This window comes from Musa acuminata, chromosome BXJ3-10, assembly GCF_036884655.1.
Source record: "Musa acuminata AAA Group cultivar baxijiao chromosome BXJ3-10, Cavendish_Baxijiao_AAA, whole genome shotgun sequence".
NCBI lineage: Eukaryota > Viridiplantae > Streptophyta > Magnoliopsida > Zingiberales > Musaceae > Musa > Musa acuminata.
Window position 1 is genome coordinate 9,281,336 of NC_088358.1, and position 27,520 is coordinate 9,308,855.

A 27,520-nucleotide genomic window follows, 5' to 3' on the forward strand; every position below is an offset into this window, starting at 1 on the left:
AAATCTGAAGAAACAAAGAGAACGTGAGGGGAAGAGTAAGATTGTTACATGGGAGAAAATGAAAAGGGAGCTGAAGAGAAAATATTTATCTCATAATTATAGGCAAGAGATCTTTCTCAAAATATATGATTTCAAGCAAAAAAATCTTAGTGTGGAGGAGTACACTGCAGAATTTGATAATTTGATGTTAAAAGGAGAGCTTGTGGAACCGAAAGAACAAACAATTGTAAGATATTTAGGAGGTCTGAAGTATGAGATTGCTAAAGTTGTTCAGCTACAGCTATATTGGTCTTTTAAATGATGTGAACAAGCTGGCATTAAAAGTTGAAAAGCAATAGAAGTTTGAAAAGAGTTTTCGGTATGACTTAAAAGAAGGCTATACAAAAGGAGGAAGTTCTAAGCCTACTGTCCAAAGTAAGGTGATATCAAAGGTGCAAGAAAAGGGTGAAGAATTTGCTGGCAGCAAAAAAACACCTAATTCTTCTATCCCAAGTGGCCGAAAATGCTTCAAATGTCATGGTCTTGAGCATATTACTTCAGATTGTCCAAATAGGAGGATTATAACTTTGGTTGAAGATCATATTGATGGAGGTGAGGATGAAGCTGAGGACGAACCAAAATACGATGATGAAGAGGAAGAGATTACTTATGTTGATCATGGTTTGTCTATTGTATTGCAACGTAGTTTACAAGTGTCCTATGTGGTCAACGATGAAAGTTGGGTGAGAAAAAATATGTTTCACACTAAATGCACTTCTCTTGGCAAAGTGTGCTTGGTGATCATCGATATCGGCAGCTTTGAGAATATGGTATCTTTGGAGATGGTGCAGAAGCTAAAGTTGGACACTATCCCTCATCCACATCCATACCAGTTATGTTGGCTGCAGATAAGAAATGACATCAATGTAACTAAAAGATGTTTAGTTTCATTTTCTATTGGCAAGTATTATAAAGATGAAGTATGGTGTAATGTTGCTCCTATGGATGCTTGTCATTTGCTGTTGGGAAGACCTTGGCATTATGAAAGAAGGGTATTGTATGATGGCTACAAACATACTTATTCTTTTAAGGTGAATGAAAAGAAGATTATCTTAGCTCCATTACAACCATCCGAAATCAGTGCACCAAAGAAGAAAGTTAATGCTTTTATGTCCTATGGTGAATACAAAGGTGAATTAGACAAGGGTGGTCATGTTATGGTTCTAGCAGTAGTAGAGGAAAATGAACAACATAAGGAGACACCAGCAATCATGAAATAAATCCTAGAAGAGTTTAAAGATGTTATACCAGAAGAGATTCCACATGGCCCTCCAACCTTGGGAGACATCGAATATCACATTGATCTTATTCCGGGGGCTGTTCTACCTAATAAGGTAGAATATAGAATGAGTGGAGCTTGGTGCTTCCTCCAATTTTTATATAATCTTACTAGTCTCTGAATTTTCCTGCCATTCCATCTTAATATCCTCAAGGAAGTCGCTGGTCGAAAGTGAAATGGCCGAAACTTCAGCTTGCTCGGGTAGCTGCGAAAGCGCATCCATTTTTGCAGCTCAGGGGATGATATCTTTCGCTCCAAAAAGTACTTAAGGCTTTTATGGTCGATTTTAATTTGAAATCGCCGACCAATCAAGTAGGGTCTCCACCTCGTTATTATGCGCACAATGGCGAGTATCTCCTTATTATATATTGACTTATTTTGATGGGAGTGAGATAATGCCTTGCTAGTGTCTACGAGTGGTCGACCATCTTGCATGAGAATAACTCCAATTCTGACTCCAGATGCGTCAGCCTCAATAATAAAGGGTCGGTTGAAATCTGGTAGTGTTAGCACCGGCGTCGTCGTCATGACTGCCTTAAGTTTGTCGAAGGCAGTAGAGGCTCTATCTAACCATTGGAAGACATCTTTTTCCAGTAAGAAAGTAAGTGGTGCATTGATCTTTCCATAGTTTTTCACGAACTTACGATAGTAGCCTGTTAAACCCAGAATGCCATGTAGCAATTTTATGTTCCTCGGGGTAGGCCAGTTTTGCATTACTTCAATTTTGAAGGGGTCCACTGTCACACCTTCCTCTGATATGATATGCCCAAGATATTTCACCTTCTGTTGAAGAAAGTAAAAATTTGTAGTGGTTGTTGTGTGTTCAAAAGATGGTTTTCGGTATGTCTTCTTCACACACTCATATTTGATGATACCCGGATCAAAGGTCCAGCTTTGTAAAGATTTATGCTCCCTTTCATCTAGCAATTCATCTGCTATTGGAATAAGGTATTTGTCCTTGATGGTTATGCCATTGAGAGCTCGGTAGTCAACGCATATTCGCCATGTTCCGTCCTTCTTGCGTACAAGTAGCACCAGTGAAGAATAAAGGTTACAACTTGGCCGAATAACTCCTGTTTCAAGCATCTCTTTTATAATCCTCTCTATTTCATCCTTCTGGAGATGTAGATATTGATATGGCCGAGTATTTGCTGGAGGTTTTCCTGAAAGAATCATTATATAATGATCATGCCGACAGGTAAGAGGTAGGTTGTACGGTTCGTCAAATATATCTGAAAATTCAGCAAGCAAAGGAAGTAGGTTTGGATCTTCAAATTGTATTGGCTCTCCCTTAGTTTGCTGCTCAAGTTGTATCAAAAATCTGCTGCATGCTTTATGCAAAACCTTCTCCATTTGTTATGTGCAAATCACCGTTATGTCGCCCCCACGTTTCCCATTCAATATCACATGTTTCTCCTTACTGTAAAATTTCATAATTAGTTGCATAAAATTCCAAGAAATATCATCTAATGTCGTCAACCTTTTAATTATGAGCATGGCCTTATGATCATCAAGAGGGAGAAGGAAGAAATATGCAATTATCTCTTGGTAAGGCCTCATGATCATTAACAATTTCACTTGCGGTCGCCTACGATCATACTTCAAAATCCATCCATCGGGGACCTTAACGTTAAACTTATTACAATTCTCGATAGGTAAGGCCATTTGGATAGTAACCTTAATGTTTAGAAAGTTATTAGTACTACCCGTGTCGATGAGAACAGTGATCGGTTGTTGTTTGAGAAGGCCTCCAACTTTCAGCATTGGCGGGTTTGAGTTGCCGGCTAGTGTATGTACAGTAACTTCGGTCAGTTGTGGCTCTTCTTCCGCATCTTCTTCTTCATGTTCAAGGCTCTCTTCCCGATGTTCAATGACCTCTTCTTCTATTGGTTTAATCATAAGAAGTCTCCCTTTACTACAGCGATGTTCACGGCTCCACGGCTCGTCACAATGCCAACATAACCCCTTTGCATATCGCTCCCGAAGCTCTTCTCTTATTAACCTCTTTGGTGTAGGGAATTAGTCGATAGTAGGGGGGGCTGAGGGCTTCAATATTACTGGTTGAGGAGCGACCTTAGTCCTCTGAGCTTCAAGGTTCAATTGCTCCTCTTGATGTCGTGCAAAAGAGATGGCTGCCATAAGCGTATATGGTTGTCGCGCTTTAACTTCTCCTCGGATCTTCGGCTTCAAACCCTCAATAAAGGTCCTCAATAGCTGTTTTTGAGACCAATCATGAGTTTGATTAGATAACCTTTCAAACCTGGTTTGGTAGTCTTGAATGGTAGAGGTTTGTCGGATCTTTGCTAGTTGTCCGTCAATATTCTTGTAATCGGTTGGTCTGAAGCGGATCAACAGTCTTTCTTTGAATTGTCGCCATGAAAGGACTCCATAAGTATGTTCAAACTAGTCAAACCACTATATAGCATCCCCTTCAAGATGTATAGCTGCAATTTTCACCATAGATGCATCCGCGGTTTTATGGTACCGAAAATATCGCTCCGCGCGCGAGATCCAACCAATTGGGTCTCCTTCTTCCCATCTAGGGAAGTCCACTCTCATGCATAGATAGTTGGGGTTGGTCATAGAGCTTCCCCTCTCTTGGAAGTCATATCTTCGGGCTTGGTGTGATTGGGCAAAGCTCTCTCCTTGATGTGATTTCTTCGGGCTTAGTGGTCGGCCCAATCTGAGTTCGGTAAAGAGCATCTGAATCTTATCCTCCATTCGCACCTCGAAGGCTTCAAATTTAGTATTGATTACTTCCTCAGATGCCATAGTATATGCTGCCAAATCTGTGATGTTAAGATCTCTCTTTTGTTGTCGGGTTAAAGGCATGTATTGGTTGAGAGAGGTGATGGTCGAAAGGGTTGGTGGATTGGTGGATGTAGGCTACGGTTTAGGATTGTTTTGTGGCTATTTTGGGTGCAGTTTGAGGGTGTGGTTTGGTGAAGTTTTAGGGCTGTGCATGAATGTTTTGGATCTGTGGTAGATGGTAGCAAAGGTTTGATAGAAATCAGTGAAAGTTGCAGCAAGAATGTGCTGTCTTGTAAGAGTAGAATTGTTATCGAAGAAACAATGGTTTCTCGACGTAATTTCCACCAAAAACTTGAGAGAATTGAGGAGGGAATTAATAGCAAAATCACAGTTTATATGAAAGCAAGGATATCTAATTTAATCAAGAAAATTTTGGCAGTATAACAGCAAGGAAATTGGTGCAAGTTGCGATTGCAGAATTCTCGTCGAAAAATTTCAGCGGGTTACGATGAAAATTTACAGCAACATAAAACCGTTTTTAGATATGAATTTCTTAATAGATCAATCTTAGATGGAAGCCAAGATGATCTATGAAGTGTATAAGAAATTTCATTCAAAAAAGATTGCAAATAGATGGGTTAAGGCAACAATATACGGCTGAAATTTTCTACAGCACAGATTTTTAGGTATAGCAGATTGGACGTAAAAGATTAGAGGTTTATATTGAGAATTTTTTGATGAAACCAAAGGGAAATCCACTGTTAGGAAGTGTCAAAGCTATCATAAAAATTTCGTAGAGATTTGGATAGAAACAACGTAGTATCAAGATAAAAAAACAGTGCTATGCGGCGGAAAATTTACAGTGTAGATTTTCAAGTATAGCAGATTAGATGTAAAATATCAATGGTTTATATTGAGAATTTTTTGACAAAACTAAAGGAAAATCTGCTGTTAGGAAGTGTCAAAGATGTCATAAAAATTTCGTAGAGATTTGGATAGAAAAAACACAATAGCAAGATCAAATAGACGGTGCTATATGGTTGGAATCATGCAATGTATCTTTCATCGTAGAGATGAAAACTTTATGACGAAAAGTTTATGCAGAAATATAGGAATAGTTTTTTTAGGATTTTCAAATAAGGATAACTAAATTGCAGCAGTAGTAAGGTAGAAAACCAGAACCTGTTGCAATTCATTGGGAGATCAAAGGATGATTAGTGGTGGTGGAGATGATGATAGAATTTGATGACGATCTTTTAAGCAATTGTGGGAATTGCTTTGAGTGGTTGTGGATGGTTGATGGATGGCTGTGGAAGGGCAGCGAGATGCCAAGAACGCTGCTCTGATACCAGGTGATAGAACCCTTGTAGATTCTAAACTTGGGGTTGATCTCTTTAGGGGATCGGCCTCCTTGGAACTCTATAGGGGTTCCTCCCTCCAAGTTGCTGCTCAAAGGCTTCAGAAAAGATTCATCTATTGCTTATCAAAAGAGGAGGAATACATGGCTATTTATAGGGTTTCTAAACCCTAACTCCTAATAGGACTCCTGCTCAAGACTTCTACTTCTAACCAACTCCTAATAGGACTTCTACTCAAGACTCCTATTCCTTTACAACTCCTAATTCATCTCTAAGAAACAACCCCCTAACCCTAGCCGGCCACTTCACCTCTTTAATAGGGGTCAGCTTAGATAGGTTTTACATGAATGTCTCTCTCAATTAGGACTCTCCTAGCTAGAGTCCTAACATTGTATAAGAGGATTAAGAAGGTTAAGCATCCTCCTCTCTAGCAGTGATCCACACAGTAGGGCCGCGATGATGCTCCTCAAATCTCCACGCTTGTTAACTGAGAAGAAGGGGAGAGGAGAATAGGAGATGACAACCAAGAAGCCCCAATCTATGGGCCTTTAGTTCCCTCTTATTTATAGAGGCCCCCACTTAACCCTAATGAATCATACCCTATTGGGTAATAGATCTCCATCCAATTACCCAAGCCTTACCTAATAATGTCTTATTAGCTCTTATTGGATCTCATCCAAGGGATCCAATAATTCAAGGGTTTATTGGATGTCTAATAAGATAGGGGCTCCGGCGGATATCTCATATCCGAACCTTTACTCGTCGCAATGCCTACCATATATGTATGACCCTTTATGCCTAATATCGAGCTGGCCATGAGTCATACCTATCAGAACTCCTTCTAGCTCAGTGAATTATTATCTCCATAATAATTCACTCGACTCATCAACTGTAGATGTACTAGGCCACTACACTGTAGTCCCCAAATGATAAAGGAGAATCCAATCGTTTGGACCTATTTATCCTTAGTTATTATGTACCTATAGTCCCTCATCCATCTAATATCCCAAAGACTATATACTGGGCATGGTGCTGTTAGGACCATATGGTTTCATTTCGAATCTCACTATAATCAGATTCTCCTAGAGAACTCTTTCTCTCTTAATCTGAATAACCTTGACGAAGGATTTGTCTGAGAAAAACACATAGGATATTCCTCTTATGATACCGAGAGTGGATGATCCTCTTTCATCACTCAATAGCGCTCATAAGGTTGGCTGCCACTCCCAATGATCGGTTGTATTAGATTTGGAACCACCAAACCTATAAGTCTGGTATCAAAGAGTGGAGTACTCATATAGGACAGCCTTAGTGTCTCATGTCTAAGGACAAGATGTTGAATCTCGTATTTTGATGATAAAACCAATTGATAGTATTTATGATTTGATCTGTGCGTTGAGTGACGTAGGATGCTTCAATCAAGATGAGACAATTAAAGCAAGAAAATCATGTTGGGTCGGAGGAAAACATGTCAGAAGATTGGACGTCGGGCCGGAGGATCGGTCGACGTATTGACAGAAGGCTTCGGGCCATGGATTTAGGCATCGGGCCAAGAAACAATGTGTGCTAAGTTATACATTTTAAGAAGAAGAAAAAATTACTATCTTGAACATCACCAAAAATTGCTATCTTGCCAATCTCAAGAAGCAAAACATGCTAAACTTGCACACCTAGCAAATTTTATAAACTTGCATATTTCAAGAAGCAAGAGTTGCTTTCTCGAACATCGTAAAAATTGCTAGCTTATAATTTAAAGAGAAGCAAAAAGTTGCTATCTCAAGAAAAGAAAACATGCTAAACTTGCACATCTTTAATTATTGCTATCTTGTATAATGATTAAATTAAAATTTATGTTTAATATGCAATGATTTGAACTTGTACTTCTAAACACATGAGAATTGGACTTCTCTTTTTTGTTGATAACAAAGGGGGGGATGTATGATCATGTTATATATGATGACGTGTTGCAAATATTCATGATAAAATTTACAATGACTTGAATTCAGCTTGAATTCAAGGTTCTATCAATATGGTATATTGATAGGGGGAGTTAAGGTTAACTCCATCATCAATTGGTTGTCATCATCAAAAAGGAAGAGATTGTTGAATCTCGTATTTTAATGATGAAACCAATTGATTGTATTTATGATTTGATCTGTATTTTGAGTGACGCATGATGCTTCGACTAGGATGAGATAATTAAAGCAGGAAGAATCATGTTGTTTCGGAGGAAAACATGTCAGAAGATTGGACGTCGGGCCGGAGGATCGGTCGACGTATTGACAAAAGGCTTCGGGCCATGGATTCGGACATCAGGCCAAGAAGAGCGGATATTGCGCTAAGGATATCAGAGTTGCGGAGTCAACTGGCCGATTGGGCAATAGGTCGCAAGAGAGGACGATGCACCGAAGAATCGGACGAAGCGTCGAGGGACCAATGACATGCCGGACAATATGATTACTACTTAGTATTAATTGTCTAGATCGAAGTATGTTTTACATGTGCAGGATTAACCACGATAGCAAGGCATAAAGCAAAATGAAGTCTCGGAGTTAAGGACACGATTTTATTGGGAGTTTGACAGTTCGTCGGAAGTCCGAAAGTTCGTCGAAAGTTTCGTCGGAACTAGTTGAGAAGTCTCGGAGCTTGCCAAAAAAGCTCATCGGAACTCGCCAAAAAGATCATCGTGAAGTCCAGGAGCTTGCCGGGAGTCCATTGGAACATTGCCAAGAGATCGTCGGAAGTTCACCGGAAGCTCGTCGGAACATACTAAGACTTACAGATTTGTTTAGCTTAGAATATGTCTTAGTAATCGTAGTTAGCACGTAATTATGATTGGATTTGGGCCAACCCAATTAGGGGTCAGTTGGGCCCATGTAAGAACTATTTTGGGCCCAATGAAAAGGCCCAAACAGTGCCCCAAGAGGTGACATCTTCATGGCATAGTCTCCGAGACTGTGTCAAGTGGCGGTACCGCCCAGACACAACCTCCGAGAGGCTACAGGCAATGGTACCGCTAGTTTGGTCGGTGGTACCGCTCAGTGCAGTGTTAGTGTCAAGCTGACATTGGCGGTGGTACTGCCCGGACCTAGGAAACCCAAGATGAGATGTTTTTATGCTCGAAGTTTGAATCAACTTGAAGCCTATAAATACCCCTCTCATCCCTGGTTAACAATCACAAGCACAAAGAGTTTTAAAGTGAAGAAACGTTGTCGCAATCACTTGAGAAATCTCTTCCTCTAATCTAGGTCTAGAATTCTGTTTAGGATAAGTGTGTGTGCTTGTAATGGTTGTCTTCTAAACCCGGTAAAAGGAGAAGAGGGGTATAAGAAGGAGGTAATCTTGGCCTATTAAAGGAAGATCGATAGTGGATGCCAGTGGCCTCGACGGAAGAGGAATCGACGAAGTGGATATATAGGTCACGACGATTGAACCACTCTATAATCTGGTTTGCATTTACTTCTTGCTATTTACCTTATTGCAAACTGAATTCCTCCTTCACTACGTTTTCGTATGCTTTCAAAGTTAGTACCTTTACGAAACGGTTTTTCATCGGAAACGAATTTAATCGTAATGAAGTTTTAAATTGACATAATTTTTACCGCTACACTAATTCATCCCCCCCCCCCCCCCCCCCTCTCTCTTAGTGTCGACCCCTTTCCTAACAATTGGTATCAGAGCCTTGTTTTCTTATTTGGTTTACCACCCAAAGAGAAATGGCACTTTTTGGCTTTCAAGAGGGTCACTCTCTCATTCATCCTCCCTTTTTCAATGGGATGGACTATACATTGAAATACTCGAATGAGAGTTTTCTTGCTTTCATTGAATCTCGATTTATGGCACATAGTCGAATTTGGTTTTCAAAGGTCTTCTCTTCCTATTAATTGGAATAATTTGGAGAAGAAGACTTTTTCTCTAAATGTAAGGCTATGAATACCTTGTTTTGCGCTTTAGAGAAAACTAAGTTTAATCGAATTTCTATATGTGAAATGGCTTTTGACATATGGCGTACTCTCAAAATTGCAGATAAAGGCACTAGCAAAGTTAAAGATTCAAAAATTAATTTTTTAATACATGATTTTAAACTTTTTCGAATGACATGTACACCTGTTTTACAGATGTCGTCAATGGTTTAAAAGCTCTTGGTAAAAGTTTTTCGAATATTGAACTTGTGAATAAAATTTTATGTTCTCTTAATAAGAATTAGGATTCAAAATAAATGACAATTCAAGAATAAAAAAAATTGAATACCTTTTCGATTAAAGAACTAATAGGGTCTTTAATGACTTATGAATTGACATGCAATGCACGTAGAGAACTTAAGAACCATCTTCCAAAGAACAGGAAGGATTTTGGAATTAGAACACATGAAGAGCATTCGAGCATAAGCTCATTAAACAAAAATTAAAGAATAAAAAGAATGAAACTACTTGCTATGAACACAAGAAGAAGTTGCCAAAAGATGAATCGAGCTCCTCCGAAGATGAGGAGAAAATCAACAAAAGCGAAGTGGTGAACTATAACTTAACGGCTTTCGACGATGACGTAATCAATATGCCCTTAATTTATTTCGAAATTACATAATGCTTTTCATGATGTATTTTTTTTTAGTTAGTTTAAACAAATATTTTTCTTAAAATTTGCATGTTTAATAATGTAATGAAAATGTAAAAAATTAGGAATCATGCTTATCATGCTAGTAATTTTGAAAATAATTATGAAAATTACATATGATAAAGGAATAAAATATTAGACTTAAATCATGCTAGATGTTTTAATGATGTGATAAAGTGATAATGCGTATCTTGATGATCTTCGTATTTAATTGAAAATACTTTACGAAATCATGCTTGATGAAATAATGTAATGATGATTTGATATCATGCTTAATAAGTTTATATTTCGAAATTATGCATGATGATTCTTGATATTTATGGATTATCGATTTTTATGGTAATGAAAGTGGCTTATTGATCTTTGACATAAAAAATCTTGCACTTTCGGTTTTAAACGTTGATGCACATTTTTATTTAGCATAAATGAAATAAATCACATGAATTGAAACAACTAAAAAGAGAAAAGGTTTCTCCTTGAAAAATTTATTTTTCCTACTTATCGATTTTTCCAAAAAGGAGATTAATAAATCTATTTATGTCACCTTTATGAAACTCTTGGACCATGAAAATGATTTTGATGAGTTAAATTTGAATGACCCTTTATCCAAATCTTTCACATATTCTTGAGATTTATGAATCAATAATCTCTTTGTCAAATGAATCATGAATTTTCTTGTGAGTTCTTGAATTTATTACTTGAGATTGTTTTAATTAAGATCTCTTCTTTGTACACTATAATTTTTGATATTTTATTTAAAGAAGAGATTTACTATATGAATCATGTCATTTGGAATTCAAGAGGTCCTATCTTTCATGACATGATGTCTTTGTATCTATGGCTTATATGCCTTGAAATGGTTGAAATATTTTACACTATTTTGTTCTTCCCTTATTCTTTATTGTTTACAATGATAAAAGAGGGAAAAGTTATGATCATGCATGGTAGGATGCAATTTGACAAATTAATACCATCATGATTTGAAATACTATGATTTGTTGCTAATATTGATGTAATTATGAATGATGATTTGGTATCATGCATAGAGTAAGGATGATATGTAAAGTTTTAAAATTGTGCATGTTGTAAATTGAAACTATAATGATGCACAAGTTGAAATAAGGTTGATACTTTACCTTTGTCATAATTTGAAAATTGATGTAAAGGGAAAAAAAGATACAAAATTGTATTCTTCCCTTCTTTTTGACAATGACAAAGGGAGAGATAGCTAGCTTGCACAAGTCAAGAAAATGCAAAAACTTGCAACTTGCACATTGCAAAAGGAAACAAGAATCGCTAGCTTGCACACTTCATCAAGAAAGCTATCTTGCATTTGCTTTTGAAATATTATAAGCTTATTTTTTTTAAAATGATATAAAAATTTGCTAGCTTGTATGATGTAGAACTTGCTATCTTGAACATCACTTAGACTTGCTAGCTTTCAATTTCAAGAAGAAGCAAATGTGTTATCTTGCAAATCTCAAGAGAAGCAATGTATGCTAAGTTACACATTTCAAGAAGAAGCAAAAATTGCTATCTTAAACATCACCAAAAATTGCTATCTTGCCTATCTCAATAAGCAAAACATGCTAAACTTGCACACCTAGCAAAATTTACAAACTTGCATATTTCAAGAAGCAAGAGTTGCTTTCTTGAACATCGTAAAAATTACTAGCTTGAAATCTAAAGAGAAGCAAAAAGTTGCTATCTCAAGAAAAGCAAACATGCTAAACTTGCACATCTTTAATTATTGCTATCTTGCATGATGATCAAATTGGATATTATGTTTAATATGCAATGATTTGAACTTGTACTTCTAAACATATGAGAATTGGACTTCTCCTTTTTGTTGATGACAAAGGTGGAGAAGTATGATCATATTATGCATGATGATGTGTTGCAAATATTCATTATAAAATTTGTAATGATTTGAATTCAGCTTGAATTCAAGGTTCTATCAATATGGCATATTGATAGGGGGAGTTAAGGTTAACTCTGTCATCAATTGGTTGTCATCATCAAAAATAGGAAGATTGTTGAATCTCGTATTTTGATGATGAAACCAATTGATAGCATTTATGATTTGATCTGCATTTTAAGTGACGTAGGATGCTTCAATTAGAATGAGATAATTAAAGCAAGAAGAATCATGTTGGGCCGGAGGAAAACATGTCAGAAGATTGGACGTCGGGCCGGAGGATCAGTCGACGTATCGATAGAAGGCTTTGGGCCATGGATTCGGGCATCAAGCCAAGAAGAGCAGATATTGCACCGAGGATATCAGAGTTGCAGAGTCAACTGGCTGATTGGGCAAAAGGTCACAAGAGAGGATGATGCGCCGAAGAATCGAACGAAGCATCGAAGGACCAATGATATACCAAAGTATTAATTGTTCTAGATCAAAGTATGTTTTACATATGCAGGATTAACTACGATAGCAAGGCATGAAGCAAAATGAAGTCCCGGAGTCAAGGACGTGATTTCGTTGGGAGTTCGAGAGTTCGTCGGAAGTCCGGACGTTCGTCGGAAGTTCTGTTGGAACCAACCGAGAAGTCTCGGAGCTTGCCAGAGAAGCTTGTTAGAACTCACCAAGAAGATCATCGTGAAGTCCAGGAGCTTACCGGGAGTCTGCTGGAACATTGCCAAGAGATCTTCGGAAGTTCGCCGGAAGATCGTCGGAAGCTCGTTGGAACAAACCAAGACTTACGGACTTGTTTAGCTTAGAATATGTCTTAGGAATCACAGTTAGCACATAATTGAGATTGGATTTGGGCCAACCCAATTAGATGTTAGTTGGGCCCATGTAAGAACTATGTTGGGCCCAATGAAAAAGCCCAAATAATGCCCCAAGAGGTGACATCGTCGTGGCACTATCTCCGAGACTGTGTCAGGCGATGGTACCGGTGGTTTGGACGGTGGTACCACCCAGACATAGCCTCCGAGAGGCTATAGGTGGTGGTACCGCCAGATTGGGCGGTGGTACCACCCAGTGTAATGTCAGTGTCAGACTAACACTAGCGGTGGTACCGCCCGGACCTAGGAAACCAAGGATGAGATGTTTTTAGGCTCGAAGTTTGAATCAACTTGAAGCCTATATAAATACCCCTCTCATCCCTGGTTAACAAACACAAGCACAGAGAGTTTTAAAGTGATGAAACATTATTGCAATCACTACTTGAGAAATCCCCTCTAGTAATCCCCTCCTCTAGTCTAAGTCTATAATTCTATTTAGGAGGAGCGTGTGTGCTTGTAAGGGTTGTCTCCTAAACTCGGTAAAAGGAGATGAGGGGTGTAAGAAGGAGATTGATCTTCGCCCATTAAAGGAAGATCGATAGTGGATGCCGGTGGCTTCGACGGAAGAGGAATCGACGAAGTGGATGTAGGTTACGACGATCGAACCACTCTAAAATCTGGTTTGCATTTGCTTCTTGTTATTTACCTTATTGCAAACTGAATTCCTCGTTCACTATGTTTCCATACGCTTTTAAAGTTAATACATTTACGAAATGGTTTTTCATCGGAAATGGATTTAATCGCAATGAAGTTTTGAATTGACGTAAATTTTAGTACTACACTAATTCACCCACCCCCCCCCCCCCCCCCCCTCTTAGTGCCGACCCCTTTCCTAACACTAGACACACTACTGGAACTATACAATCGCTATATGACAGTAAGGTATTATCAACCATCCAGCATTCCGTGAGTTGATGAATTAGTGAACTAATTCTCCAATGAGCGCTTGTATTGTATCCTTAGTATCCCCACATGAGCAGCTATGAGACCAGCCGCCTCCATCATATAGACGAGTATACAATACACTAGTATGTTCGGTTATCTTGATGTTCGTCTCGAGTAACTTATGACCAGGATTATTTAGGGTATGTGTTTAAAGGTGAATCGGTCTCGTTATTGTGATCTCATCACGATTTGATTCCCATTGCATAAATTCATAGACATCACAATATAATTATGCAACAAGCAAGCAACAAATTACCATGATAAAAGTAATAAAAGAGACTATATGTTATGTCACACGTGTCATCACCCATGTGATTGGTTTGCGAGGCACCCATGACAATATTATGAGCTGTAGAGAATACCATAGGACCAACAAGATCCACATGAGCTAATTATAGTAAATTAGGCACTCTCGTGTCAGAGACCACTATCGACACTAAGTTGATCCCCTTCCAACTTCAACTAGACAAGTCCATCCCCTTCTAGTCGGCTAATCGATTGAAACCCTAGTGCTCTTGCCCCTTCTTCCTGGCTCACTCCTGATTGCTGCTTTGATGGCACAGATCTATTGCTGCTCTGATGGCACAGATTAATATCGCGGTGTGGAACCCGAAGAAAGATCTGCTTACCTTGGTCACTGAGGACTCCAAGGTCGTATTGCATCGTTTCAACTAGCAGAGGCTTTGGATTATCTCCCTAGGTGAATCCTATTGTTCTGCATTGCATCTTCTTCATTGATGGGTTACGATCAAAATCTGCTAAATATTGATGTGAGATCTCGGCCTTTTCATTTTCTTGTGTTAGCTAGTTTTGATATGCGATCTTTTAGTTTTTTTCTATCTCACTAGTGGTTGCTGTTGCAATCTGCTAAAGTTTGCTGTGGGTTTTCGTTCTTTGTCATGTTTTGTTCATTGTGTTGCTAGTTTATGTTTTATATTTTGCATCCAAACATGAAAACCTATTTACACAAAGTTTTGGATGTTTGAGATTACACAATGGTTTTATTATCCTTACCTTATGGGGGTGACAAGTTAGACACTTGAGTATAACTACGACAAGGGGTACTTGCATGCATATAGCACCAACATTGAGATGATAAGGAGTTCTTGATAGTAAAAGATCTTTAGTCTTTCTCAAATACTTAAGGATATATTTTATTGCTTTCCAGTGCTCGAAGCTTGGATCCGCCTGATACCTGCTCGTGACACTTAGAGCATATGTTACATCAAGCCTAGTACATGGCATACCATACATAATAGACCCTATTGCTGAGGCATAAGGTATCATATCCATGTTCGCCTTTACTTCAGGAGTCTTTGGGGACATCTCTTTTAAAATTTTTTATGTCAAACCTTTTGACAATGGTGTCGATGTACTTAGACCGGGATAAGCCAAACATCATTTGGGACATTGTATGCTTGGTCGAGTCCCTCGAGTATATATCATCGAATCAAACTCATCTTGTAATGATGATATTGACTTAATCAAACATCATAGTTGGTCGAGTCCCTTGAGACTATAGTGGTTCGGAGATCGAACAGGATGAGAATCACGAGTTGTGATCGGCAAAAGTTGCCTATCTTTTGGGCTTAGTGTGATTGGTCGAGTCCCTCGAGGTTACACTAAAACGTTGATTAGATCTCGATCCCCATTAGAAGTTTGCTGGAGACTTTTGTTTTATTAGGAATGGGGTCGACACTAAGAGGGGGGGGTGAATTAGTGCAGCGGTAAAATTATGTCGGTTCAAAAAACCTTCGTACGATAAAAATTGATTTCGATGAAAACCATTTCGGAGAGAGGTTAACTTAAAAGCATTTTCGTAAAGATAGCTTGAAAGCGTACGAAAGATGCATATTGGATATAAAGCAAGTTAAGAGGTTTGGTAAATTGCTCAAATATAGAAATGCAAGCTAGAGAAGAACACGTCAATTTTATAGTGGTTCGGTTGTCATGACCTATATCCACTCCACTGATTCCTCTTTCATCGAGGCCACCGGTATCCACTATTGATCTTCCTTTATAGGCGAAGATCAACCTCCTTCTTATAGCTCTTTCTCCTTTTACTGGGTTTAGGAGATAACCCTTACACCTCCACTCACTCCTCTCTCAAACTATTCTAAAACTTAGAACTTTGAGAGGAGTTTCACATAAGATTACAGTAGAGTTTCTTTCCTTTTTACTCTCAATACTTGTGTATGTTAACCAGGGATGAGAGGGGTATTTATAGGCTTCAAGTTGATTCAAACTTGGAGCCTAAAAACATCTCACCTCGAGTTTCCTGGGTCCGGGCGGTACCACCGTGAGTGTTAGTCTGACACTGACAATGGTACTACCTAGTCTGGCAGTACCATCGCCTAGGAGGCTATGCTGGGTGGTACCACCGCCCAGACTATCGATACCACAGCCTGCAGCCTCTCGGAGGCTATGTCTGGGCGGTACCACCGCCCAGATCGGCGGTACCATTGCTTGACACGGTCTCGGAGACTGTGCCACGACGGTGCCACCTCTTAGGTCATTGTTTGGGCCTTTCATTGGGCCCAACATAGTCCTTACATGGGCCCAACTGGCCCCTAATTGGGTTGGCCCAAATCCATTCTCAATTACATTCTAACTATGAAATTTAAGGCATACTGAAGCTAAACAAGTCCCTAGGTCTTGGTTTCTTCCGGCGATCTTCCGGCGAACTTTCGACAATCTCTTGGCAAATTTCCAGTGGACTTCCGGCAAACTCCTGGACTTCATGATGATCTTCTTGGCGAGTTCCGATGTGCTTCTCTGGCAAGCTCCGGGACTTCTTCGCAGAACTACTAACGAACGTCAGGACATCCGACGAAATCTCAAACTCCTAACGAAATCACGTCCTTAACTCTGGGATTTCATTTTGCTTCATGCCTTACTATTGTAGTTAATCCTGCACATGTAAAATATACTTCGATCTAGACAATTAATACTAAGCATGAATCATGTTGTCCGGCATGTCATTGGTACCTTGACGCTTCATCTGATTCTTCGGTGCATCGACCTCTCTTGTAGCCTATTGCCCAATCGGCTAGTTGACTCTGTAACTCTGATATCCTTAGCGCAATATCTACTCTTCTTGGCCTGATGCCCGAATCCATGGCCCGAAGTCTTTTGTCGATATGTCGATCGATCCACCGACTCGACGTCAAATCTTTTGACATGTTTTCCCCTGGCCTAACATGATTCTTCCTATTTTAATTATCTCATCCTTTTGAAGCATCCTGCATCACTCAAAACTCATATCAAATCATAATCACTTATCAATTGGTTTCATCATCAAAATACGAGATTCAACAATCTCTCACTTTTTAATGATGACAACCAATTAATGACGGAGTTAACCTTAACTCCCTCTATCATTATGCCATATTGATAGAATCTTGAATTCAAGTTGAATTCAAGTCATTGCAAATTTCATCATGAATATTTGCAATATGTCATCATGCATAACATGATCATACTTCTCCTCCTTTGTCATCAACAAAAAGGAGAAGTGTAACTTTCATTTGTTTGAGAAATACAAGTTCAACTCATTGCATAATAAACATAATCTTTAGTTTTATCATCATGCAAGCTAGTAATAATTTTACAACATTTTAAAGCATGCAAGCTAGCAATTTTGAGATATTCAAGAAAGCAACACTTGCTTCTTGAAATATACAAGTTTATAAATTTTGCTAGATATGCAAGTTAACATTTTTTGCTTCTTGAGATAGGCAAGATAGCACTTCTTGGTGATGTTCAAGATAGTAAGTTCTACATCATGCAAGTTAGTGAATCTTACAACATTTTAGAACATGCATAATCACTGAATCATCATAAGTTTTAAAGATATGCAAAATTACAAATTTTGTAAGTTTGCATTTGTGCATCTTGAGATTTGCAAGATAGCACTTCTTGCTTCTCTTTTGAGATGAGCAAGCTAGCAAGTTTGCTTCTTTTGCAATGTGCAAGTTTCCAAATTTTGCATCTTAAGCTAGCAATTTTTCTCCCCCTTTGTCATTGTCAAAAAAAAAGGGAAGAATACAATGTTGTAATTCTTTTTCCTTTACAACAATTTTCAAATCATGACAAAGGTAAAGAATTCATTCTTATTTCAAAATACCATAATTAGATAAACCTTGAATTTGAATCAAAGCAATTTCAATCATCATATGCAATACATCACATACATCACCATAATAAAAAGCATAAGTCTTGCATGCATCATTCTAAATCATAAATATTTCACATCATAATGGTATCAATTTGTCAAATTACATCCTACCATGTATGATCATAACTTTTTCCCTTTTATCATTGTAAACAAGAAAGAATAAAGGAAGAACATAATAGTATAAAATATTTCAATCATTTCAAGGCATTCGTGTCATAAATACAAAGAAATCATGTCATCAAAGATAAGACCACTTAAATACCAAAAGACATGATTCATATAGTTAATCTCTCCTTTAAATAAAAAACCAAGAAGAATCGTAGGAGAACGATTAATGAAAAATCTTGATTCATAATAAATATTAATTTATAAATATCAAGGAATCAAGATCATAATTTGGATAAAAATTTATTAAAATTTAAATCATCAAACTCATTTTCAAAGTCCAAGAGATTCGTAAAAATGATACAAATGGATTCATCAAAATCAATAAGATAGAGAAAAATAATTTTCAAGAAGAATATTTTCCTCTTTTTAGTTGTTTCAATTCATATGATTTTCTTTCATATATACCAAATAAAAACATGTATCATATTTAAAACCGAAAGTGCAAGATTTATTACGACAAAGATCAATAAGGCATAAATCACAAAAATCATCATGCATCATTTTAAATCTCATACATAGTATAAAATCACCAAGCATGATACGAAAAATTTTAATATTTTCCTTACATAATTACATCATTATGCATCATCGAAAATGATTTCATCAAACATAAAACATTTTCAATCAAGTTCATTTTGTTTGTTGTAGTCATGCATTTTTCTTTTTAGGTGTATCTAACTTTTCATGCTTAGTTTGTATACAAGAGCTATGCATCATTTTTAAAACCAAAAAAGCAAATTTCATTACGGTAAAAATTGATAATCCATAAATCGCAAAGATCATCATGCGTCATTTCTAAATATAAACTCATTAAGCATGATATTAAACCTCTTAGCCTTTTCATTAAAACATCAAGCATGGTTTCATAAGACATCTTCAATCAAAATCGAAAAGCCATATGGAAATCATCAAAATACACATTCTTGCTTCAAAAACATACATAGGATTATCATTAGATTTAAATATAACATGTTATTCCTTTAACATAAAACATATAATTTTTATTATCATTTTCAAAATTACTAGCATGATCCCAATTTTTGTATTTTCATTACATTATTAAACATGCAATCCAAAAAAAAATTATATAATTTTTTAAACTAAATTGAAAACAACTCATGAAAAATATCAAGTAATTTTAAAGTATACAAAAGGAGTTTCATTTGAGTTGTTTACCTCATTGATGAGAGTCACCAAAGCAAGGTTTGCCACTTCGTCTTCATCGGTTTGCTCCTCGTCTTCGGATGCACTCATTTTGTCCCAAGGTACTTGTAACATCCCCCATTTAAAAAAAAAAAAATTAGTAAATGCTTGTTTGTAAATATGAGGATTATTTAAATAATTTTTTTTATTAAATAATATTATATTAAATTTTATGGCTAAGGATCTAAGAGTAAATAATAAAATTTTGATATGATTTATAGAATATTCAGAATTGAGTAAATAAAAATAAAATAAAATAAAATGGAGGACATGTGTCATTAACAAGGATGAGTCACTTGTCTTTATTCTAAAGTTGACACCTAAACCCCCATGCATGCTTGCCACCTTACTATTTTAGCATGAGCCAAACCTAAGTAATTTAAAGCATCATTAAAAAGAAACTTTGCAGCCAACGTTAGTTTGAGGAGAAGAAGAAGAAGAGAAGAAGAAGAAGAAGAAGAAGAAGAAGAAGAAGAAGAAGAAGAAGGAGGAGAAGAAGAAGAAGTGGAAACTTTGTTTGAGGTTTTGCATCAACTCCCTATATTTCGGAATCAAACTCATCTAAGGCAAGTGTTCTAACCTCTTCCTATAGAATTCCTAATCTCTGTTTCCTTTTAATACTTCATAATTCAAAAGATTTCAGCTTAATACCAAACCTTTCTTTCCTTTTGATACAAAGCCATGAATCTGAAATTTTTCGGTAATCTGACTTCTATACATTGTTTTGGATCTAACTTTTAGCACTAAACTCTGATTTAGGCAAAGCCTAATCCATTTGAAAGTAGACTCAAATATATTACTTTTGACACTGAGATTGAATGATTTGGAGTCTAAATGCCTACTAAGACTTCTGTTTCAATTAACCCTACAAATTCTGCAAAATAGGGACTGAAATTTCTGACCTTCTGTTACTAAATTACTCATAACTCTCTAGTGAAAATTCTGAATTATGTAAAACTTAGTTCTTTTGAAACTAGATTCGCATATATTTCTTTTGGCATATAATTTAGTAATTTTGAAGCATGTTTGCCTTCTGAAACATCTGTTTAAATTGACTCTATCAATTCTATAAAACAGAGATGATCAATTCTGACCTTCTATTACTAAATTGCTCATAACTCTCTAGTGAAAATTCTGAATTATGCAAAACTTAGTTCTTTGAAAACTAAATTTGCATATCTTTCTTTTAACATATAATATAGAAATTTTGAAGTATGTTTGCCTTCTAAAACATCTATTTAAATTGATTCTATTAAGTCTATAAAATAGGGATGATCAATTCTGACCTTCCTTTACTCTATTTATTGTAACTTCCTATTAAGAACTCAAAAAATTATAAATCTGAGTTCATCCACAAAATAGATTGATACAGCTTTCCAATGACATCTATTTTTAGTGATTTATAGCATGCTTGGTCACTCAAACAATTCAAGAAATGTACCATTCAAATTCTATCAGAATTGAAAACTTTGTTGGGTTTTGCCTATTCAATTTTCATCCTATTGGAAAAATTGATTTCTACTAAATTCTTCTTTAATTGAACATTATACTAGTCCTTTAAAATTCTTGTATTGTTCATCCTGAAGTTGTTATATATCTGAAATTTATTATGTAATGCTTTGTTTGCATTACCTTGTTTGATAAAGGCACATGCATATCTTCGTTGTTCCGCATGTGCTTTTGATATGTGCCAATGTTATTGTTCATACTACCCTTTTTATACTCTGGTGTCTTGTGGGATATTGTGAACCTTTGCCAGAAATGATAAAGGGAGTTATGCTTAGTGTTACGGTAAGTAACTTTTTTAGCCGTGGCCTCGGGGCCGTCGCGGCTTGGTTCGGGTCCGGAAGGCGGTGATCTCCGTGGGGGCGCTCCTCGAGGTCTCCCGGCGGCCGAGCTCGGTGGTTCGGGTTGGGAGGTCGGTTCGACAGTTCGGGTCGGCGGTTCGGATCGGCGGCTCGGGTCGGGAGGCAGCTCCACCGCAGCTTCGGGAAGAGGCGACACCGTCTCGCACCTGCACACAGGTCGGGCCGGGAGCTCGGCCCGACCCCTCCGACGATCAAGTTAGAGAAAGATGTGGAGGGGATTGTGGATGAGGCAGAAGAAGAGCCTCTGAGTGTTTTGTGTCTGAGTGAGTTCCCCCCCTTTTTGCTTAGGACTCAGGGGTATTTATAGAGGAGGTTTGATGTTACCACTGGGGTTGCGTGGGAGGCCGAGCTGCTGTAGGGTATGGAGAGCCTCGGGCAATGTGTCGCTCAGGGGGTTGCTGCCATGGCGTGTCACATCGCCATTTTTACCCCTATCATATGCCCCCCCCGAAAGGAGCTATGCGTCGGTTCTTGCATGCAAGGGGTCCGATGCATGGCTTCTTACTTTAGGTGGGCTGGTCATGCGGACCCGAGGCGTACGACGCAGGCGGGCTAGCCGCGCGGACGCGTCTCGTGCAACATGGGACCGAGGTGCGCAACTCAGTCAGGAAGCCGAGCAAGGTTGGACTCAGGGCAGATGGAGCCGATGAGGGCCGAGGAGCACAACGTAGGCGGGGTGACCGCGCGGGTGTGGTCCCGGGATGGCGTAGAGCCGAGGGCCAAGGAGCACAACGCAGGCGGGGTGACCGCGCAGGTGTGTCCCGGGCGGCGTAAAGCCGAAGAGCCGAGGAGCACGACGCAGGCGGGCTGGCCGCGCAGGCGTGGTCTCGGGCGACGTAAAGCCGAAGAGCCGAGGAGCACGACGCAGGCGGGGTGACCGCGCAAGCGTGGTCTCGGGTGGCGTAAAGCCGAAGAGCCGAGGAGCACGACGCAGGCGGGCTGGTCGCGCAGGCGTGGTCTCGAGTGGCGTAAAGCCGAAGAGCCGAGGAGCACGACGCAGGCGGGCTGGCCGTGCAAGCGTGGTCTCGGGTGGCGTAAAGCCGAAGAGCCGAGGAGCATGACGCAGGCGGGCTGGCCGCGCAGGCGTGGTCTCGGGTGGCGTAAAGCCGAAGAGCCGAGGAGCACGACGCAGGCGGGCTGGCCGCACAGGCGTGGTCTCGGGTGGCGTAAAGCCGAAGAGCCGAGGAGCACGACGCAGGCGGGCTGGCCGCGCAGGCGTGGTCTCGGGTGGCGTAAAGCCGAAGAGCCGAGGAGCACGACGCAGGCGGGCTGGCCACGCAGGCGTGTCCCGGGTGGCGTAAAGCCGAAGAGCCGAGGAGCACGACGCAAGCGGGGTGACCGCGCAGGCGTGGTCTCGGGTGGTACGGAGCCAAAGGGGGTGTCCTCGAACATTAAGCGACCGAGGAGGCCTCGGGCATTATGCGACCGAGGTGGCGGCCTCGGGCATTACGCGACCGAGGTGGTGGCCTCGGCAAGCATGGAGCCGAGGCACTCGGCGCAGGCAGGCTGCGGCCGAGGGATGTAACCCAGGTGGGCAAGGTAGTGGATATGGCCGAGGAGTTCGGCGCGGGCAGGCTGGCCGTGCAGACGTGTCTCGGGGTTTATGGAGCCGAGGGGCACGACGCGGGCGTACTGGCGGCACTGGTCTGTCTCAGGAACATGGAACCAAGGAGCACGACGCAGGCGGCTGGCGGCGCAGGTGTGGTCTCGGGCATTACGCGACCGAGGAGCACGACGCAGGCGGGCAGACCGCGCAGGCGTGGTCGCAAGGGCCATGCGACCGAGTAGCACGACGCAGGCGGGCAGGACGTGAGGACGTGGACTCGGGCACCATGCGGCCGAGGTACACGATAGAGGCGGACAGGCCGCGCCGAGGTAGATCTCGGCAGTGATTGGCCGAGGTGCTCGGTGCAGGCAGGCTGCGACCGAGGGACACCGCTCAGGCGGGCAGGCCGCGCTGAGGTGGGATTTCAGCAGAGAGTTGCCGAGGTGCTCGGTGTAGGCAGGCTGCGACCGAGGTACACCGCTCAGGGGGGCAGGCCGCGCTGAGGTGGGATTTCGGCAGAGAGTTGCCGAGGTGCTCGGTGCAGGCAGGCTGCGACCGAGGTGGTGGGCTCGGCAAGCATGGAGCTGAGGCGTTCGGTGCAGGCAAGCCGCGGTCGAGGGGCGTGGACCAGGTGGATAGGGCCGTGGAGTTCGGCACGGGCAGGCTGGCCGTGTAGACGTGTCTCGGGGTTTATGGAGCCGAGGGGCACGACGCGGGCATACTGGCGGCACTGGTCTGTCTCGGGAACATGGAGCCAAGGAGCACGACGCAGGCGGGGTGACCGCGCAGGCGTGGTCGCGAGGGTCATGCGACCGAGTAGCACGATTAGGCGGGCAGGACGCGAGGACGTGGCCTCGGGCACCACGCGGCCGAGGAACACGACAGGTGGTCGGGCCGCGCCGAGGTGGGTTCGGCGCAGGCAGGCTGCGGGCGCTGCTCAGGCGGGCAGACCGCGCTGAGGTAGGCTCGACGCAGGCAAGCTGCGACCGAGGGGCGAGACCTGGTCGGTAAGCCGCCCTGAGACAGACTCGGCAGTGAATATGGCCGAGTAGCTCGGCGCAGGCAGGCTGGCCGCACATGGGGCCGAGGAGCCGAGGCAGCGTGCAGCGTGTTGGCTGCGCATGAGGCCGAGGGGCCGAGGCAGCGTGCTGGCTACGGCGTGTTGGCTGCGCATGGGGCCGAGGAGCCGAGGCAGCGGGCTGCTTGCTGCGCATGAGGCCGAGTGGCCGAGGCTGCTTGCTGGCTGCGCACGAGGCCGAGTGGCCGCGGCAGCGAGGCTGCTTGCTGCGCATGAGGCCGAGTGGCCGAGGCAGCGAGGCTGCTTGCTGGCTGCGCATGAGGCCGAGTGACCGAGGCAGCGAGGCAGCTCGCTGGCTGCGCACGAGGCCGAGTGGCCGCGGCAGCGAGACTGCTTGCTGTGCATGAGGCCGAGTGGCCGAGGGCCGAGGGGCCGAGGCTGCGCATGAGGCCTAAGAGCCGAGGCAGCGAGGCAGCAAGGCAGCGTGCTATTTGCTGCGCATGAGGCCGAGTGGCCGAGGCAGCGAGGCAGCAAGGCAGTGTGCTGGCTGCACATGAGGCCGAGTGGCCGAGGCAGCGAGGCTGCTTGCTGCGCATGAGGCCGAGTGGCCGAGGGCCGAGGCTGTGCACGTGGCCGAGTGGCCGAGGCAGCGAGCTGCTTGCTGCGCATGGGGCCGAGGGGCCGAGGCAGCATGTTGGCTGCAGCGTGTTGCTGCGCATGAGGCTGAGGAGCCGAGGCAGCGAGGCTGCTAGGCAGCGTGCTACTTGCTGTGCATGAGGCCGAGTGGCCGAGGCAGCGAGGCAGCAAGGCAGTGTGCTACTTGCTGTGCATGAGGCCGAGTGGCCGAGGCAGCGAGGCAGCAAGGCAGTGTGCTGGCTGCGCATGAGGCCGAGTAGCCGAGGCAGCGAGGCTGCTTGCTGGCTGCGCATGAGGCCGAGTGACCGAGGCAGCGAGGCAGCTTGCTGGCTGCGCACGAGGCCGAGTGGCCGTGGCAGCGAGGCTGCTTGCTGCGCATGAGGCCGAGTGGCCGAGTACCGAGGGGCCGAGGCTGCGCATGAGGCCTAAGAGCCGAGGCAGCGAGGCAGCAAGGCAGCATGCTACTTGCTGCGCATGAGGCCGAGTGGCCGAGGCAGCGAGGCAGCAAGGCAGTGTGCTACTTGCTGCGCATGAGGCCGAGTGGCCGAGGCAGCGAGGCAGCAAGGCGGTGTGCTACTTGCTGCGCATGAGGCCGAGTGGCCGAGGCAGCGAGGCAGCAAGGCGGTGTGCTGGCTGCGCATGAGGCCGAGTGGCCGAGGCAGCGTGTTGGCTGCGCATGTGGCCGAGTGGCCGAGGCAGCGAGGCCGAGGCTGCGCATGAGGCCTAAGAGCCGAGGCAGCGAGGCAGCAAGGCAGCGTGCTACTTGCTGCGCATGAGGCCGAGTGGCCGAGGCAGCGAGGCAGCAAGGCAGTGTGCTACTTGCTGCGCATGAGGCCGAGTGGCCGAGGCAACGAGGCAGCATGTTGGCTGCGCATGTGGCCGAGTGGCCGAGGCAGCGAGGCTGCTTGCTGGCTGCGCACGAGGCCGATCAATCCCGAGGTAAGTGGGGAGCACGCTTGAGCCTGTCGGATAATACCTCGACATTCGGGTGCCGCCCGTTTCGCGTTCTTGGCAACAAGAGCAGTGTATCGCGCAGTCTCTGGCATCTTCATCCGCCAGTAGTAGGTTAAGGCAGCCGGGAGGGCGCCCAGCATGAGAGTTGTGCACCAGATGTAGTCGGCTTCCGGGACGGTGGAGCCGGCGCGGTTGTCCCTGTAGGCCGGATAGTCGAAGCGCTCCTTGAAGGCGGCGGAGATGATGATGGAGACGATTCCGCCTGTGAGGATGCCGAAGCCCTGCGTAGTGAAAACGACTGCGATGAAGGCGCCACGGGTCTTCTTGTTGGCGTACTCCGACATGATGGTGGCGGAGACCAGGTAATCGCCGCCGATACCAAAGCCGAGGCAGAAGCGGAAGAGGCAGAGGGTGGCCATGACGCCCTTGGCGGTGTGACCGAAGGAGAGGCCGATCGCGATGGAGCAGATGACCATGAGCATGAGCGTAATGCCATACACCTTCTCGTGGCCGAGCTTGTCGCCGAGCCACCCGATGAAGAGCTGGCCAGAGAGGGCACCACAGAAGGCCACGCGGGTGATGGCAGCGGACATGTTGGGCGGGAGCGTCCCGAGCGATTGGGGTCGAAGGAATAGATGCGGCCAAGGAGCTTCGTGACGAGGGAGATGCAGAAGAGATCATAGGCGTCGGTGAAGAAGCCCATGCCAGCAATGACGGTGGCCATGAAGTGATACCACCGCGTCTTAGCAAGGTCGAGTGCCCCGAGCACTTGGAGCTGACCTCCGGCCATCGTTGCAACGTACTTTCCTCTGCTTGTGCAACCGCTCTATAAGAAGAGGAGGAGGAGAAGAGGGAGACCAGAGCTTGGTTGCAGGAAGGAGAAGCCGAGCAGGGAGGTCTAGAGGAGAAGGCGAGGTAGGCTCTGAGAACAGCGGGAGGGGCCGAGGCCGCGCAAAGATCTCGGCTGTAGCCGAGGAGCCGAGGAACTGAGGCACGCGGGTTGGCTGCACGCGTGGGACCGAGGGGCCCACGAGGGGTCGAGGCGCGTGGGACCGAGGCGTCGAGGCGCTCGGCGCGGTCGAGCTGGCCGCGCACGTGGGACCGAGGGGCCCGAGGCGCGCGGGTTGGCCGCGCGCGTGGGGCCGAGTGGCCGAGACGCGCGGGCTGGTCGCGCGCGTGGGGCCGAGGCGTCGAGGCGCTCGGCGCGGTCGGGCTGGCCGCGCGCATGGGACCGAGGGGCCCGAGGCGCGCGGGTTGGCTGCGCGCGTGGGGCCGAGTGGCCGAGACGCGCGGGCTGGTCGCGCGCGTGGGGCCGAGGCGTCGAGGCGCTCGGCGCGGTCGGGCTGGCCGCGCGCGTGGGACCGAGGGGCCCGAGGCGCGCGTGTTGGCCGCGCACGTGGGACCGAGGGGCCCGAGGCGCGCGGGTTGGCCGCGCACGTGGGGCCGAGTGGCCGAGACGCGCGGGCTGGTCGCGCACGTGGGGCCGAGGCGTCGAGGCACGAGGCGCGGTCGGGCTGGCCGCGCGTGTGGGACGCGGGCGGGTTGGCCGCGCGCGTGGGACCGAGGGGCCCGAGGCGCGCGGGTTGGCCGTGCGCGTGGGGCCGAGTGGCCGAGACGCGCGGGCTGGTCGCGCACGTGGGGCCGACGCGGGCGGGTTGGCCGCGTGCCGAGCCGCGCGCGTGGCCGAGGAGCCGAGACCGGCCCCAGAAGTCGCTGCTGCTGGTGCAGGTCGGCTGCAGTGGAGCGACTAAGGAGAAAGCTAATGTACCGTCGTTTCCGGGCCCTCCTTCTAGCGCCATTATGTTACGGTAAGTAACTTTTTTAGCCGTGGCCTCAGGGCCGTCGCGGCTTGGTTCGGGTCCGGAAGGCGGTGATCTCCGTGGGGGCGCTCCTTGAGGTCTCCCGGCGGCCGAGCTCGGTGGTTCGGGTTGGGAGGTCGGTTCGGCAGTTCGGGTCGGCAGTTCGGATCGGTGGCTCGGGTTTGGAGGCAGCTCCGCCGCAGCTTCGGGAAGAGGTGACACCGTCTCGCACCTGCACACAGGTCGGGCCGGGAGCTCGGCCCGACCCCTCCGACGATCAAGTTAGAGAAAGATGTGGACGGGATTGTGGATGAGGCAGAAGAAGAGCCTCTGAGTATTTTGTGTCTGAGTGAGTTCCCCCCCTTTTTGCTT

General features: G+C 44.2%; 1 protein-coding gene across 1 annotated transcript in view; it reads right to left on the reverse strand.

Moving 5' to 3' along the window:
• Positions 1-25,942, reverse strand: part of LOC135650587 (probable inorganic phosphate transporter 1-4) — a 66,536-nt gene extending 40,594 nt beyond the window's left edge. Inside the window, exon 1 of the mRNA XM_065170067.1 lies at positions 25,372-25,942. Within this exon, the coding sequence (XP_065026139.1) occupies positions 25,372-25,942 (571 nt within the window). The remainder of the gene's footprint in view (positions 1-25,371) is intronic.
• Between the last annotated feature and the right edge of the window lie 1,578 nt (positions 25,943-27,520).